The sequence below is a fragment of the Schistocerca serialis genome, chromosome 3 (genome assembly GCF_023864345.2).
Source record: "Schistocerca serialis cubense isolate TAMUIC-IGC-003099 chromosome 3, iqSchSeri2.2, whole genome shotgun sequence".
Classification (NCBI taxonomy): Eukaryota; Metazoa; Arthropoda; class Insecta; order Orthoptera; family Acrididae; genus Schistocerca; species Schistocerca serialis.
This window is the reverse complement of record NC_064640.1, coordinates 890430572-890447585: the sequence shown is the minus strand read 5'-3', so window position 1 is coordinate 890447585 and position 17014 is coordinate 890430572. Positions and strand designations below refer to the sequence as shown.

Genomic DNA, 17014 nt, shown 5'->3' with positions numbered 1-17014 from the left:
ACATCCCTGTTGATACCTTCCAGAACCTCACTGACACTTTTTTTGCATACTGGCACTATGAAAGCTGGTTCTTCAGGCTTTGGCTGGTGGTCATGTTAATGTGATTGGACAGTGTATATTTTCTGAGTACATGAATATGCTGCATGGGATGTTATTGTAAAGTGGGAAGTCTTGTTGTTTACATGAAAATCATGATATTTCCATTAATAATGAGTTAATAAATCTCTTGTACAGTAAACTGCAAAGTTATTTCTTCCTCATTCAGGGTAAATAAAAATACATAGTTCTAAGGCACTATTACCTCAGTGGTAGATTCTATACAGAACAGATACCTTTAATCCCATTTGCAGCATCTTCAAGTATGCTTCATTATGATATCAATTTCAGTCCTTTGTAACCCATGCACACTTGGAGCAAAAGGGAAAATATCTATTTCAAAATATATAAACACAAATACATATTTATTTAAAAAAGTTAACTTCCATACAAAAATGGGAATTTATTAATAAAATCACACATGTCACAATAAAAGAAACAACATACATGGTATGAGGCCTTGCTAAGAAGTCCATAGTTGCTACTGATGTTACATTTGTGAATATGTTCAAGTCGCATCATGTTTAAAGCTTTAGTCTTCCCAATTTACTCAAGCTAAGAAACACACTTATTTACATAACTGTTATATTTAAGTGAATTACAAGAGCAAAAGCTGACTCCATAAGAAAACTACAATTTAAATCCTCATTATATATTCACTATACATTATCTGAGACATAAATGCTATTCCCTGGTATTATGAACTTGAAGTGTATAATACATCAATGTGTCATCAGTTTGGAATTTGCTCAGCAGTACAAGAGACAAGCAAACATTCCACAAAAAATTACTGGTTTTCAAATATATATTAAAGTAATGCTTTTGTAACATAGATGTCCATTGACAAATAACTTTTTTTCTCCTTTTTCCTCATTTCAGAGCTTATACACAGAAAATGTCTTTTCCTTTGGTGAACAGAAGTTACTGGTGTCACAAGTTGACTCTGCTGAGAGTTTGTTCACCTCTCATGGCTTCTTGTGACATTATTTTTCACCCTGAAAGGCAGGCAATTCTGATTCACTTACAAGCATTACAAAGATAGAAAAGAAATTTACATTATTATGAAACTACTTGTTTGCTATTTACGTTAAAAGTGATTTGAACTTAATGAAAATTCTTTCATTTCACCATACATTACTGTGACTGGTATTCGCAAAACCTTTTACTGCAATCACTTTCAGTATCCTCAGTAAATATAATGAGTAACAAAGTGTGTGCAGTTGCTCATAGTCATCTATTTTACCAGTAAGGTGATATGGTAATGAAGCATAAAGTGCAAATAAAAAATTTTTGATTTAATGACTGAGATCTGGAGCAATTACCACTTTACATTCTTCTTTCTATCTGAATGAAGTAATTTTAGAGATACCATATTTATCATACTGTTTGGATGACATACTACATAATAATGTGTATTATATTGTAGCTGCAATTATGCCAAAAGCTTTCTACTGCTAATAATTTATCACCTATGTACCCTGTTAATTTTCACAGAACAACAACTTCATTCTAATATTATTTTTAATTATCATTATTACTCAAGGAGCATGCCCTATATTAATGTAGTTTCCAAAAGAAACACAAGAAAAATACAAGTATGTGAAAAATTGTGTTTGTGAAAGGGAATTAAAAATCTAACAGCACAAGCATGGAATGATAGTAATTGTACAGGATGCCATGGCTGTTTAAGCCCTGTTCAACTATTAGGACAAAAATCTTAAAATCAGATACAGTTTAAGGCACACTTAGATCGCTATATAAGAGAAGGAAATGCTGGTGGACATACTGCAATTTTGTCCAGGAAACTGAAATGATCCAGTTATGAATATAGTGAAGTGTTTCCACATAATTTCTGTTTTAGTATCAACTTTAATTTTGTCCATTTAAGTATATTGCAACAGTATCTGTGTAATGAACATAGCTCATAGCTGGGGAGAAGAAATATGAAGTTTCAGATTTGAACTTATTGTGTGGTTGTGTAAAAATAAAGATGAATTAGAAAGTTAACACTCTCCTATCAACAGATCTGTAAGTTATTGAAAGAGCTCATAATGAATCAATAATAATACTGATCTGCTGATAATAAATTAATGAGTAAGTAACCAATGTAAATAAAGAAATATTTAATGATGAATGAAGGAAGACTGCTTGAAATATTCAAGTTATCTAGTTATAGTCTATCACATGGCTGTTGTATGCCACTCAACCTCTTCTGGGCTGATTTTTCCATTCTGTGAATCAAGTTTGTCAGCATCAAGTATTGCTGGCATTGCCATTTTCTCAAGTTCCCTTTTGCTCAAGTGGTTCACAATTCCAGCTCCAAGTGAATCTCCCAAAACATTTATGGTTGTACGGAAGCGATCCCTGAAATAAGAGTTTGCATTTAGAAAAGGAAGCTTCCATAACATTTAAAGTAAGCATATACTTAGATATTTGAAGTACCTACATATTATTATTTAAATGTAATAGGTAATTCCTACCAGTAACAAATGTTTGTCATTGTGTAGTTACCAAAAGTTGCATAAATAAACTATTTATTGCAATTTGATATTGCACATGAGGTAAAATATTTTTCACCCATCACTTTTACAGTGAAGCAACAATAAAGAAATAGTTGGAAAAATGTGCTCTGCATGATGGATAAATACATGATGCATGACACAAAATTTTTTATAATGTTTAATAATAACCCATTACTTAGTTCAGTATGTGACCATCTGGTTCTCTCATTTTCTAGAATTCACTGGAACACTGACAGTTATATTTAGAAATCAACTGTTTTTGTGTCTCCATCATTCTGCCTGAAGGTTTGTGGGACTTCAGCTGTTCACTTATGTAATAAAATGAAACCCTGGCAGCTATCCTTTGGATGTTATTTATTATGTTGCAACCAGTTTCGGTGACTCAATATACCATCTTCAGGTCTAAACATATGCTGAGTGGGTGAACTCCATTATGTACATGATTCCATCACTGGCCAATGCCTGTGAACTTGCTTCCATAGAGTACTGTAACAGTTATGATAGGTCTGCTTGGTTGCAGACACAACATCACTGTTACAGTTTTCTACAGGAGTCAGGAAAACATCAAAAGGATGGCTGCACATGTTTAATTTTATTACATAAATCCCACTGTTGTGCACTTCAGTTGATATATTGTATATGAACAGGAGGTGCCATAACAGTGATAAATATAATGCAGTTGGGGAAACATCTTCCCCATATCATTCACAAATCTATACCTCTTGTTTGTTAACAGGATAACTGTCTGCAGCTAAGAGCAAAGCAAAAATTCTGAAGATTTCAGGGTCAATACATGAGACTAACAAGGATATGTCGGTTCAGCACAAAGTTTTCATCTGCCAGAAAGTTTCAAATGAGTGCCTACTCTATTTCAGAGTGAAAATTTATTCTGGAAGAGGATTCATTGTCTTCAATTTTATTCAGTACAGTATTATAATTAACAAAATAACTGAAAATTTAAAAGGTATTAAAAGTGGCATAGGCTCTGCAACTGAAGAGCAAAAGTAGTGTTCTCACATATGCTGATAATATTACCCTATTAGATGACACTGGAAATGAACTACAAGCTCCTACAACACAAATATTAAATGTTATTAAAATCATAGGTTCTCAGTCAGAGAGAGATAAAACAGTATTTGGTACTACATTTTTACTTCGCATAAAAACTAATGCACTGCAACTTAGGAATGAGAACATAGCTTTCAAGGATACCAATGAATTTAATTAGGAGGATGAGATTAGTGTCTAACATCCCACTGACCATGAGATTATTATGAATTTAATTAATTTGGCACCCTAATAACCTCAAAAACATCTAAAAGCCAAATAAAACCAGGAATGCAAAAAAGTCAGACAGCTATAACTATTATCACACAACTGTTTTCTGAAGCAGTTTAATTTATGGGAGATCTTAATTACACTCTCATAACTAATTAATTGCATCAGTTTCAATCTACGGATCTGACAGTGGTATTCTGCAAAAAAAGAATAAATAAAATTACGGATGTCTTAATCTGATGTCAAAATCTTATGAAAAATATTTGGACCACAAGTGATAGCAATACTAATGACTGTATAATACTATAAAATGTTGAACTCTGTAATTCATATGAAGAATCAAACATAGTTGCAGAGCTTAAAGCCAAAAGACTGCAATGTCATTAGAACACAACCAAACAGGACTTTCAAGATCAGAACACTAGTGTTTCCCACTAAAAATCAACCTCTTTGACACACACATAAAAGAAACTGTAACGATATTAAAATTGGTATGGGAAAGTTAAGGCAGTGTAGAGACTGGGAAATAACTTACGAAGACAGAACTAAGAGGCTCAGTGTTGATCTTTATGGAGTGGAGAGCCATATGGCTTGCAAAACTTACCAACAACAATAAAAATAACAGCTCTACCCATGATCGTGGACGAACTGTAAGATTTTTAACTTAAATTTTCCAAGGAAACAATAGATGAAAAATGGAAAAGAATGGTTTCGCCATGGAATCAAATTGTACAATAAACTGCAGATCCACAATCAAGGGTTATTTAATTAACCCTTTAACTGCTCTGGTTGTATTAACACACATGCCTTTGTACCTGTCCCTGTGTGCTCTGAACGTGTTTACACATGCCACCAGTCCTCCTAACAGGTACTCTGAACGTGTCTACATGGGAAAAAAATACAATTCAACAACAAAATCGATAATAAGGAACCAATGCATTTTCCCTGTTCTTACCAAGGCCTCTTTCCACATTAGGAAAACAAATTTCTTCCACATACCTATTTTAGAAAAAATTTCACTTGCTCTGTGCTGCTCATATAGAAGGCATGTGACTAGTTTAGTAATTATTACTTTCAGGGGAAAAGATATTAAGAAATACAATAATAAACTTGCTGTCAGGCATATACTTACAGCAGCCAGTCGACAGCTATGATAAGTGTCACATCTTCTGGAGGTAAACCAACTGTGTCAAGAACCATTACCATAGTAACCAGACCAGCTTGTGGAATTCCTGCTGCACCAATACTAGCTGCTGTTGCTGTTATGCTACAATTGCAAAAAAGTATTCAAGCTTATTATATGTACACTGTATAAAAATAAACTATATTTACTTTGATGGACCCACATTATACATCCTCATACAATAAGACACTTTCAGTATAATTATAATGACTACTATGTATGTGAAAATAACAGTATGTGAAAATAACAGTATCTGTATCACTAAAGAAGGAAATATAGAATTTTAACATGGTGTTAACCTGTTTTTATCAGTCTTCCTCATGCTTTCCTGTCATAACCCTCCTACTTTGTGTTCAACATTTTTATCCATATAGCCCACTCAGTAACAACATATCTAATTGCACAAACATTAGGATTACTTTGGTTTAATTTGCAATTCAGACTAAGATATTCACTCCTGTCCTCAACAGTAAGAGTTAGGAATGGTGCAGGCATTCTGCATCACTGTTCTCAGTAAGGTCCTAGTGGAAGGGATGTGCCTTCAGCTTCCTCTAACATCTTATGAAGTTGTAACTCTTCATGCTTTCCTGGCGATCTAATGACATCTTGGGTTGTCGCGTGTTCTGCCGGATATCAGCATCGTATTTGCACGATATTTCGGTCACGTAGCTCGTGGCCTTCATCAGGTGCGACCTGAGACTGCTCCTCGAGTGGACCTGGTCCAGTATTTATGCCTATGGCCTATGACCCCCCAGGAGCGGGTTTGGTGGGCGCGGACCACAGAGGGAACACCTAGAACCACAGCGGATGGAAAACGGAGCAGCAACACTCCAGCAGGTCGCAGGGAATGGGCGCGGACCACAGAAGAAGCGCCTGCAGCCGTTGGTGGAGGGTTTAACGGAACATATTAAAGGCTTTACTTTAATGAAGTATGTGATACCCTCCAAATTCAACCAGTTTAACGAGTATTTATGATTATAGAAGTGTTATTGTGTATGTTAACAATGACTGCACAACATGTCTCCATAAACAGTCAGCCCATTAAATTATACTGAATAACTGACCCACACAAAAGTTAATATCACTTGATCACTGATACAGCAAATGTCATCATGTAAAAACACTAAGTTTATCTTAAATAATTAATATGAAGTACAAAAAATAGTAGCCAACTTAGGTATTTTGGATCTCCTTAAATAAAAATCACCCAGTGAAACCTATTTGTTCACTAGGAGCGTTTTCACTCAGTATTCACGTAATCAATCCTATTTTAGACGAAAACCAATGTAATTCTTAATAATTCATGTTAATTACTTATTTATGCAAATTAGAGAAGTCAATTGACAAACTTCTAAAAAACGGCCTTTTTGTAACAAAGAATTATTCTGTCAAGTCTACAAATCTGTCTGTCATTTTAATAATATGTTAAATTATGTCACTCGATGCAAATTAATAACTTTTCTGCACAAATTATGATAACAGATGTACATGTGACTTGTAAACTATATCTCTTTTTAGTAGTTCTTTGACAATGTTATAAATACAAGCAGCAAGAACGGTCGGGAGGCAGTCGGAATGTCACTTTGGTAGAGTGTGTTTGTGTGTTATTGTTTGAGGTGGATAAACAATGCAAAGAACATGTAACGGAAATACTACTTTGTCTTGTGTCATGGTCTTTGGTGGACAGAGGAATTAAGATGGCCACCAGAGTAATAAATATTTGAGGTTTACATATTTGTTGGTTTCGCTCGTTCTTTATCATCAAAAGCATATAAAAAACACGGGACCTCATGTTTTTAACCCTAGACAACCAGATTTAGAGCCAGCATCAGCATCGAGAGACAGCAGCGATCCCGCAAGTAGCAGCGATTACCACAACACAATGCATTTTAATGGCGCCAACCTAACAGCAAGTGCTAACAAGCTCCGTAAATGGGAGTGAAATAGTGCGATTACAGCAATTAGCTATATCTACGACCAGGCGACCATTACAAAAGTGGGGGCTCAGCCGGGATCTTTAAGTGCATCGATGATAATAGTGCCGCGATAAATTTCGTAAGTGCTTATCATTCCAAAAAAGTTTATCTGTGCAGTGTGGCAACAGTGAAAATATGTCAAAAATAAATAAATAAATAAAGTGTGTGTGTGCGACTACGCCGCTCGGAAGATTAACGTCTGGATTATGTCAATGGAATTCATCAATCAAGACTTCAGCTTCGATAAAACCGAATAGAAGTGAAGAAAGCCAACAGGAACACCGATCATGACATAGCTACATATAGCAAGGTATTTTGTTGTTGTTGTCATATAAAATAATTATTAGTTAACATGTCTCTGCCTGAGATTGATGAGATCGTAGGAAATGTAAAAATTGAACCAGGGGATGGTGAACAATTAAACTTAACAGAGTGGCTAGCAGGGTTTGCAACTCAAATAAGCTCGCAACTTAAACAGTCAATTGAACAAGTAAGTTTGGATTTTAAACAATCAAGTGAACAAGTACGTTTGGATGTTAAACAATCAAGTGAACAACTAAGTTTGAAACTCACAGATAGACTTGATAAGTTAAGTTTGGATTTTGATCTATTAACTACTCATCTCAATGAGAAGTGAGGAAATTAAAACTACCCTCAGTAAGGACACTAGCGAACAGCTGATACACTTCAGAAAAGAATTTCAAATTAAAGTTGAAAGTTTAAATGAAAATATACAAGCTAACACAGACAGCATTGCTGTCATCTACAACAGAGTAGATACTGAAGTTGAAAGATTAGATCAGAGAATAGACAAAACATCAGAAAACCTTAAGCAAGAATACAACCTGTATACCACTTATGTAGATACAAAAGTAGAAAAGATACACACTAAAAGTACACAATTGGAGGACGCATTGATGTCCAAACAAACGATTTACAATCAAAATACAATGTATGGGCACATCCAAGTGAAATGCTTTCCTGGTGAAAATCTGCACCCTATTGACTTTATTCACCAATGTAAGGATATGTTTGTTGTAGGAATGTCAGATAACATAAAAATTAAGTTAGTAAAACGGTTCCTAGAAGGGGAGGCCCTATCCTGGGCAAATGAGAATAATGATTCTTGGAATACTTTTGAAGAGTTTGAAGCTAAATTTATTTGCAAATTTTGGTCACAATCCATACAAGCCAGATTAAAGTCAGAATTTCTAAATGGACCAGTGTATAGAGGGAAAGTAGGGGGAATGCAAAAATTTTGCAGAGATCAATTGAAAAAACTTGCTCACTTGAATAACTCTTTTGATATTATGACACAAATTGATGTTTTAAAAAGAAGGTTACTAGAGAGACTGCAGTGGGAATTGGTCCATGGACCAGACGATTCAATGGAAGAGTTCCTGAAATTTGTAGATAGATTAGATAGGGCCTTGGAAAGAGAAAATAACCAAAGTTTTGGCTCTGGCAACAATCAGTATGGGGGGTGGAACAGGAATGTAAATAGAGATTATTATGGGAGGAGAGACTTTGAAAATTCTGGAAATAATGCTCCAAATAGGGGAGATAGGAGATATGAAAATGATTTCAGAAACAATACACAGGAGGGAGGATGGAGGAGACATAACAGGAATGATAGAAATAGGTATTGGGGAAGAGAACAAGATAGAAGGGGGTTTGTTGAAACTAGTGAACAAAACGACAAGTACAAACAGACAGACCGAGGGAACCAGCCGGGAAACAGTGGACAGTCCCACTAGATGTCCGTAGTTTTGGGGCTAGACAATATTATGATAGGACAACATATAACCGAAACTGGAAAAGGAGAGGATACAATGTAAAGAGTAAATACCATGAAAATACTGATGTTGTTAGAATGAATAAATTAGAATTTAATAAAAGGTTTTGGGATACTATGAGTAAAAGTGATACAGTTAATAAAAACAGGGTTCAAGCACAGGTAGTTAGTGAAAGTGCAGAAGTTGAAGGTATTGCAGAGTTCCATAGTTGGGCTGAAAAAGATACTGGTGTTAATAAAAAGTCAGAGACACCACAAATAGAATCAATTTTGGGGGGTTTATTTGATAAGAAGGGGGATGCCGAAGTGTTTAATGGAGCCAAAGACTCAATTGCTGAGATTCAGATACATAGGGGGGAAACTGAAGATGGGGTTGTTGTGGAGGAGGAGGAAGAAGTAATAGAGGGACATTTAAATAATGATCCTAAATCAAGTGATGTTATTGATGAGAGTGTGGAGGAAGAAATAAAAGTATTTGTAGAATTGAAAAGTGATTATGTAGTAAAGGTAAGTGATGTGACAAACATGGGTAATAATGAGGTTAATTTAAGTGAAATGCAGACTAGGGAATGTGTATCTGAGGACAAGCTATTGCCTATTGGAAAATGGAAATACAGAAGCGTCCGATCTTACCCGTCGGCTTTGACCCATGACGTCACAAATATGGCGGAAACGACCATAAACGACAATTCCAATATGGCGGATATAAAAACATCGCATACGTATCATAAACACTGAAATACACAGGTTTCACAAAAAGCCTAATGACTCTAACGGGACAAGCGTGGGAAATTGGGGGTTTTTGGGTGGGGAGAAACTAAATATACACAAATGTAGCCACCGACCGCCATACAAAACCACGCAAAACGACGAAAAAAATCAACATCACGAAACTGACCAAATACCAAAAAACACATTCTTATCCAGAATCAGACACTTCCCTTGACCTACATAGATCTACAGTAACTCCCGATCCCATAAATTAGGATCGAACACTTCCCTTGACGTATATAGCTCAACAGAACCTCCCGATCACATCCCCCGATACAAAACTCAAAAAACACTTCCCTTAAACCTACATACATCTACAACAGCTCCCGATCCCATAAATTAGGATCGAACACTTCCCTTGACCTATATAGCTCAACAGAATCTCCCGATCCCATCCACCAATACAAAAATCAAACCGAATACACTCAATAACAAACTCACCCGACGTACAGCAATTACCATTACATTAACCATCACACAAAACCGTTAACTCACTAATACAAATTCCGCTTCAAAACCACGAACACAGCACTCACCACTGAGCAACAGCAAACTGACCCCAACAAACCAAACAAACGTAAACCATGAACACACCACCAGAGGGCACGACAAACACCCCACGACATCTACAAACACGCCATAATCACAAACCAAACTTCGCGCCGTAATGACGTCACACACCACAACACGCTTACGTCACGGGTCAAAGCCAACGAGTAAGATCGGAGGTTTCTGTTGACCCTGGAAACTATGAAACACTAATCTATGAGAATGGTAATAATAATAATAATAATAATAATAATAATAATAATAATAATAATAATAATAATAATAATAATAATAAAGAAAATATAAAGGGATGGAATGTAAATGTGTGTTTTCAAGAAAAAGGGGAAAAGTTTTTAGAAGTTTTGTGGAACAACTATGGAAACTGTATAAACAAAGATGCCTTTTGGAAAGAATTGGCAAAGGTAAGTGCAACCTTGTATCCTACATGGTGGACAAGAATCCGTAGTGGACTTTATAAAAAAATGGGGTGAAAAAAGTAGTTTGTTAAGTGACAACACAGTGTTAAGAGGAACAGATGAAAACAAGGGTTTAGGTTTAAATGTCAATGCTTTGCAAACCGAGAGGGATGTGGCTAAATGTAGGAAAGAGACATTAGACTTAGGAACTAAAGAAATTGAAAATGATCTATTGTTTGAAAATGCTGAAATAGACAAAGATGTTGAGCTAGGTTATCCATATGTTAAAGTAAACATTGACATTTGTCCATTTGAAATAATAGAAAGCCCACATCCTAATGCGTATAGACTTATCTTTCCCAGGTCAAGAAGGTTATTTGGATTAAGAAACATCACTGAATTGAAACCATATAAACATGATTAAGCATATTTCCCTGTTTGAATACAGTTACTTACCCATTTTCCGTAAAGCATTTTATCAGCAAAGATTTTTACTGGGTGTGTCAAATAGCAACTACCACTCATCCTACAGACCCTGGAAAAGTTCCAGATCTCTGAGACAATGTTTTTATATTTTTATTGTCACTATTGAATATTAAATTTGGAGACATCTTCTTCTTTACTTGCAAGGGGCAAGTTTAACCATGCACCCAAAGAGGTGACAAACATTTATTACTTTCTGTTTGTATTGTTGAATATGGGACATACTTGCACCAAATATAAAAGACAATGTAAAAATTGTTGTGCAAGACCCATCATTTTGTTACTATTGTTTTCTTAGGCATAAGATTTGTGTACAATTTTCTACAGCTAATCAGATGTTCACCAAGTTTGATGTTTGTGTTATGTTGTGACCAATTTAAGTGTCCAATTTTAGTATTAATATGTTCTTGTACTATCTTGACCATGTGTCTCAATGGGAGACAAGTTATTTACATATTTTCTTTTTTTTTTAAATGCATACTATATTCATACATGTGACTTCTCTAGTGTTTGTATTTATATATCATGTCCATACTTATAATTATGTTCTTTGTTTTCATTTCCTTTATGTGGCTCAAAATGAGCAGACAGCTGCAATATTTTTCCTATGGACATCTGAACTGTCCATCTATGTAATATATTTATGTTCCTTCTATTATCTTGATTACTCTGTGACTCAATGAGAGCTGACTTTGAAATAATTTACATATATTTTTTTTATATCTTAAGATCGCATGTGATATATTTGTGTCTGTTTTTGATCATTTTCCATGTGGCTCACTGGGAACAAAGATTAACAGTCTTTTTTTTTTTTTACTTTCATATATTACTAATTATCTTTATTATGCTGTCATACTGAGGGCCATAACACAAAGTGCATTCGAAACAACACAACTAAAATATTTGCAGGAAACAGTCATTGTATACATACACATTATGCATAGTAAAACAAAAAAAAAAAATTATTAAAATAGTACTTTTCCAAATTTTAACCATTTGACACATTTGTCCTAGTCGGCTAATATCATTATCATTCTGTAAATGATATTACCCGACGGGGGTATTGTAACGGAACATATTAAAGGCTTTACTTTAATGAAGTATGTGATACCCTCCAAATTCAACCAGTTTAACGAGTATTTATGATTATAGAAGAGTTATTGTGTATGTTAACAATGACTGCACAACATGTCTCCATAAACAGTCAGCCCATTAAATTATACTGAATAACTGACCCACACAAAAGTTAATATCACTTGATCACTGATACAGCAAATGTCATCATGTAAAAACACTAAGTTTATCTTAAATAATTAATATGAAGTACAAAAAATAGTAGCCAACTTAGGTATTTTGGATCTCCTTAAATAAAAATCACCCAGTGAAACCTATTTGTTCACTAGGAGCGTTTTCACTCAGTATTCACGTAATCAATCCTATTTTAGACGAAAACCAATGTAATTCTTAATAATTCATGTTAATTACTTATTTATGCAAATTAGAGAAGTCAATTGACAAACTTCTAAAAAACGGCCTTTTTGTAACAAAGAATTATTCTGTCAAGTCTACAAATCTGTCTGTCATTTTAATAATATGTTAAATTATGTCACTCGATGCAAATTAATAACTTTTCTGCACAAATTATGATAACAGATGTACATGTGACTTGTAAACTATATCTCTTTTTAGTAGTTCTTTGACAATGTTATAAATACAAGCAGCAAGAACGGTCGGGAGGCAGTCGGAATGTCACTTTGGTAGAGTGTGTTTGTGTGTTATTGTTTGAGGTGGATAAACAATGCAAAGAACATGTAACGGAAATACTACTTTGTCTTGTGTCATGGTCTTTGGTGGACAGTGGAATTAAGATGGCCACCAGAGTAATAAATATTTGAGGTTTACATATTTGTTGGTTTCGCTCGTTCTTTATCATCAAAAGCATATAAAAAACACGGGACCTCATGTTTTTAACCCTAGACAACCAGATTTAGAGCCAGCATCAGCATCGAGAGACAGCAGCGATCCCGCAAGTAGCAGCGATTACCACAACACAATGCATTTTAATGGCGCCAACCTAACAGCAAGTGCTAACAAGCTCCGTAAATGGGAGTGAAATAGTGTGATTATAGCAATTAGTTATATCTACGACCAGGCGACCATTACAAGGGGGAGGCCATAGGCATAAATACTGGACCAGGTCCACTCAAGGAGCAGTCTCAGGTCGCACCTGATGAAGGCCACGAGCTACATGACCGAAATATCATGCAAGTACGACGCTGATATCCAGCAGAACACCCGACAACCCAAGTTGTCTTATGAAGTTTCTAGTGTGTATCTGTGTTACATAGATATTATATTTGTGTTGTATTGTTATGGACAGGTGTGGGGCACAAAAAAAAAGGAATAAGATGGACAAAGGCCAGCAGATAATCTACACAGTTTTAATAGAATTAAGAGGCAGCAGATTTTAACATCCCTCAATCATCCATCAAAATGCCATACACTCTCATGTCGTGATACACTGTGGAGAGGTTTGGGATACTATCAGGAACTTGGTATATAACACAGTAAAATTAAAAGTTTTGCCATTCCATTCCCCAGTGGACAAATACTGGAGAATAAAAATTCAAACAAGCTAACGGAATATTTACATTAGTTCAGGAATTTCTTCCATGACCTCTTACTACTCTCTTAACTAGCACATAAGTATCCTAGCTCCTACAATATTCTGCACAATTTGGTTTCCAGTTGAACCTCCTCACTGATGCATGTATGTGCTTGGGAACAAGGAAAGAAGGAAAACTACAGATTAACATCCCACTGATATCCAGGTCATTACGGACTGAGCACAAGCTCTGTTTCAGGGATGGGGAAAGGAAATTGTCCAAAGGAACCATCCTGGCATTTACATGCAGGAATTAAAGGAACCATCCTGGTATTTACATGCAGGAATTTATGGAGATCACAGAAAAACTAAGGAAGCATAGCTGAACATGGATTTGAACTATTGTCCTTCTGAATGTGAGTCCAGTGTGCTAACCACTGTGCCACCTTGTTCAGTTGCCAGTCTGGTAACAAGCTGCATTTAAAACTGACCAGAAGAATGTAGAATGGATGCTTCAGTAGTGCAATGGAATACTCTTTGTAGCTACTAGATTTTATAGCAACCAGGTGATTGTATTAAGTATAAAATTTGGGGACTTCATTCTGAGATATACACTCCTGGAAATGGAAAAAAGAACACATTGACACCGGTGTGTCAGACCCACCATACTTGCTCCGGACACTGCGAGAGGGCTGTACAAGCAATGATCACATGCACGGCACAGCGGACACACCAGGAACCGCGGTGTTGGCCGTCGAATGGCGCTAGCTGCGCAGCATTTGTGCACCGCCATCGTCAGTGTCAGCCAGTTTGCCGTGGCATACGGAGCTCCATCGCAGTCTTTAACACTGGTAGCATGCCGCGACAGCGTGGACGTGAACCGTATGTGCAGTTGACGGACTTTGAGCGAGGGCGTATAGTGGGCATGCGGGAGGCCGGGTGGACGTACCGCCGAATTGCTCAACACGTGGGGCGTGAGGTCTCCACAGTACATCGATGTTGTCGCCAGTGGTCGGCGGAAGGTGCATGTGCCCGTCGACCTGGGACCGGACCGCAGCGACGCACGGATGCACGCCAAGACCGTAGGATCCTACGCAGTGCCGTAGGGGACCGCACCGCCACTTCCCAGCAAATTAGGGACACTGTTGCTCCTGGGGTATCGGCGAGGACCATTCGCAACCGTCTCCATGAAGCTGGGCTACGGTCCCGCACACCGTTAGGCCGTCTTCCGCTCACGCCCCAACATCGTGCAGCCCGCCTCCAGTGGTGTCGCGACAGGCGTGAATGGAGGGACGAATGGAGACGTGTCGTCTTCAGCGATGAGAGTCGCTTCTGCCTTGGTGCCAATGATGGTCGTATGCGTGTTTGGCGCCGTGCAGGTGAGCGCCACAATCAGGACTGCATACGACCGAGGCACACAGGGCCAACACCCGGCATCATGGTGTGGGGAGCGATCTCCTACACTGGCCGTACACCACTGGTGATCGTCGAGGGGACACTGAATAGTGCACGGTACATCCAAACCGTCATCGAACCCATCGTTCTATCATTCCTAGACCGGCAAGGGAACTTGCTGTTCCAACAGGACAATGCACGTCCGCATGTATCCCGTGCCACCCAACGTGCTCTAGAAGGTGTAAGTCAACTACCCTGGCCAGCAAGATCTCCGGATCTGTCCCCCATTGAGCATGTTTGGGACTGGATGAAGCGTCGTCTCACGCGGTCTGCACGTCCAGCACGAACGCTGGTCCAACTGAGGCGCCAGGTGGAAATGGCATGGCAAGCCGTTCCACAGGACTACATCTAGCATCTCTATGATCGTCTCCATGGGAGAATAGCAGCCTGCATTGCTGCGAAAGGTGGATATACACTGTACTAGTGCCGACATTGTGCATGCTCTGTTGCCTGTGTCTATGTGCCTGTGGTTCTGTCAGTGTGATCATGTGATGTATCTGACCCCAGGAATGTGTCAATAAAGTTTCCCCTTCCTGGGACAATGAATTCATGGTGTTCTTATTTCAATTTCCAGGAGTGTATTTTGTCCGGAAGGTGTATTCAGACTGAGAAGTGGTGATGGGAAGAAAAATCATATATCATTTTCCACTGTGTAGCATCTGTGAACACTGGTGACAATAGAGATATCAGTGGTGGGGAGCATCCCTGTAAAATTGTACAGTGCTCATTGCTGAGAAAACTTATGTCTTGTTACAGTGTGATGCTCCCAACTGCTTGACATTTGCATCAGGTAGTAAAAGAGAGGCTTCATAGCCTATTTAGAGAAGGCTGTATGTTTTGTCACAGATGTGCTTTTTGCAGTTTACTTGACTACACTTATGATATTTTCCTGAGGCTGAACATTTAATGGTGATTTCTTACACACAGAACAAAATAAAGTCACTAACAACAGAAGATTTGTTTGTGTGACACTATTGATCTAAAGAAATTAATAGTTACATTTTCAGTGGGCACTGAAACATTGTGATTGGCATACAGACCAGTGGATATGAATTGCCTGGTAAAATGAATCGCATTTTATGACATATTTACAGCAGTGCAGTTCCACACATTCATCTGGGTATGCAGACACAGAATTTATGGTAGTATTATGCTATGGGAGATTTTTATTTGGCACCATCTGGAATCTGTGGTTTGAAAGATGGCACAAAGAGACCTGTAATTATCTAAGTATTGCTGCAACATTAAGGATGTGGTCAAAACTTCAACCAGGAACTTAAAAATTGCATTAATTTATGTAATTTTATCAATTAAATAGAGGATTGGAGTTTTATCCTCATACAGATTTAGAATGAATCACACTTAAAACCTGAACATAACCATTCTATTATAAATTTCCACCTTGATTTCTTATGCACTTAGTGCTTCCAAATAAAGAAATAAACTGTTGATACCTAGGTAATTAGAGACGTTGTATGTGAAATAGTGATAGGGAAATGTAGCAGCTCTGAGTAGTCAAGAACATGGCTGGGAATCAGTCATACCATTTTGAATGAACTATACTCCCATATACTAAAAGAAATGTATGGAAAATATAAATCTGGAAGACCCCCAAAGGGACTTGAACCCTACTGTTCATGAGTACAAACTGTGTCTGAACCATTGTGCTATGTGCTTTGGTTGTGTTATATTTGGCATAATGTGTGCACTAAACTATTCTACAAGGAAAATTAAAAATGAACATCTTGAAAGATGTCAATGTCCACATACATAATCTGCACACTACTCTGAAATTTGTGATAAATGGTGCCACATGTTAAGGTTTTTTTGTGTTCCTTGTATAGAGAATGCAGAAAAACTGATTGCTTAAATGCTTCTGTGCTTG

General features: G+C 37.1%; 1 protein-coding gene across 2 annotated transcripts in view; it reads right to left on the bottom strand.

Moving 5' to 3' along the window:
- Positions 1–444: 444 nt before the first annotated feature.
- LOC126471128 (excitatory amino acid transporter 1) overlaps positions 445–17014 on the bottom strand; it is a 768331-nt gene continuing 751761 nt past the window's right edge. The window contains exons 8-10 of one of the 2 annotated variants that reach the window (XM_050099215.1): positions 5029–5163; positions 2304–2460; positions 445–1091 (exon numbers count right to left, since the gene is read on the bottom strand). In XM_050099215.1, coding sequence (XP_049955172.1) covers positions 1080–1091; positions 2304–2460; positions 5029–5163 — 304 coding nt within the window. In that variant the 3' untranslated portion in view covers positions 445–1079. Of the gene's footprint in view, positions 2461–5028; positions 5164–17014 lie in introns of both variants that reach the window. The other variant, XM_050099214.1, reaches the window with a different exon arrangement.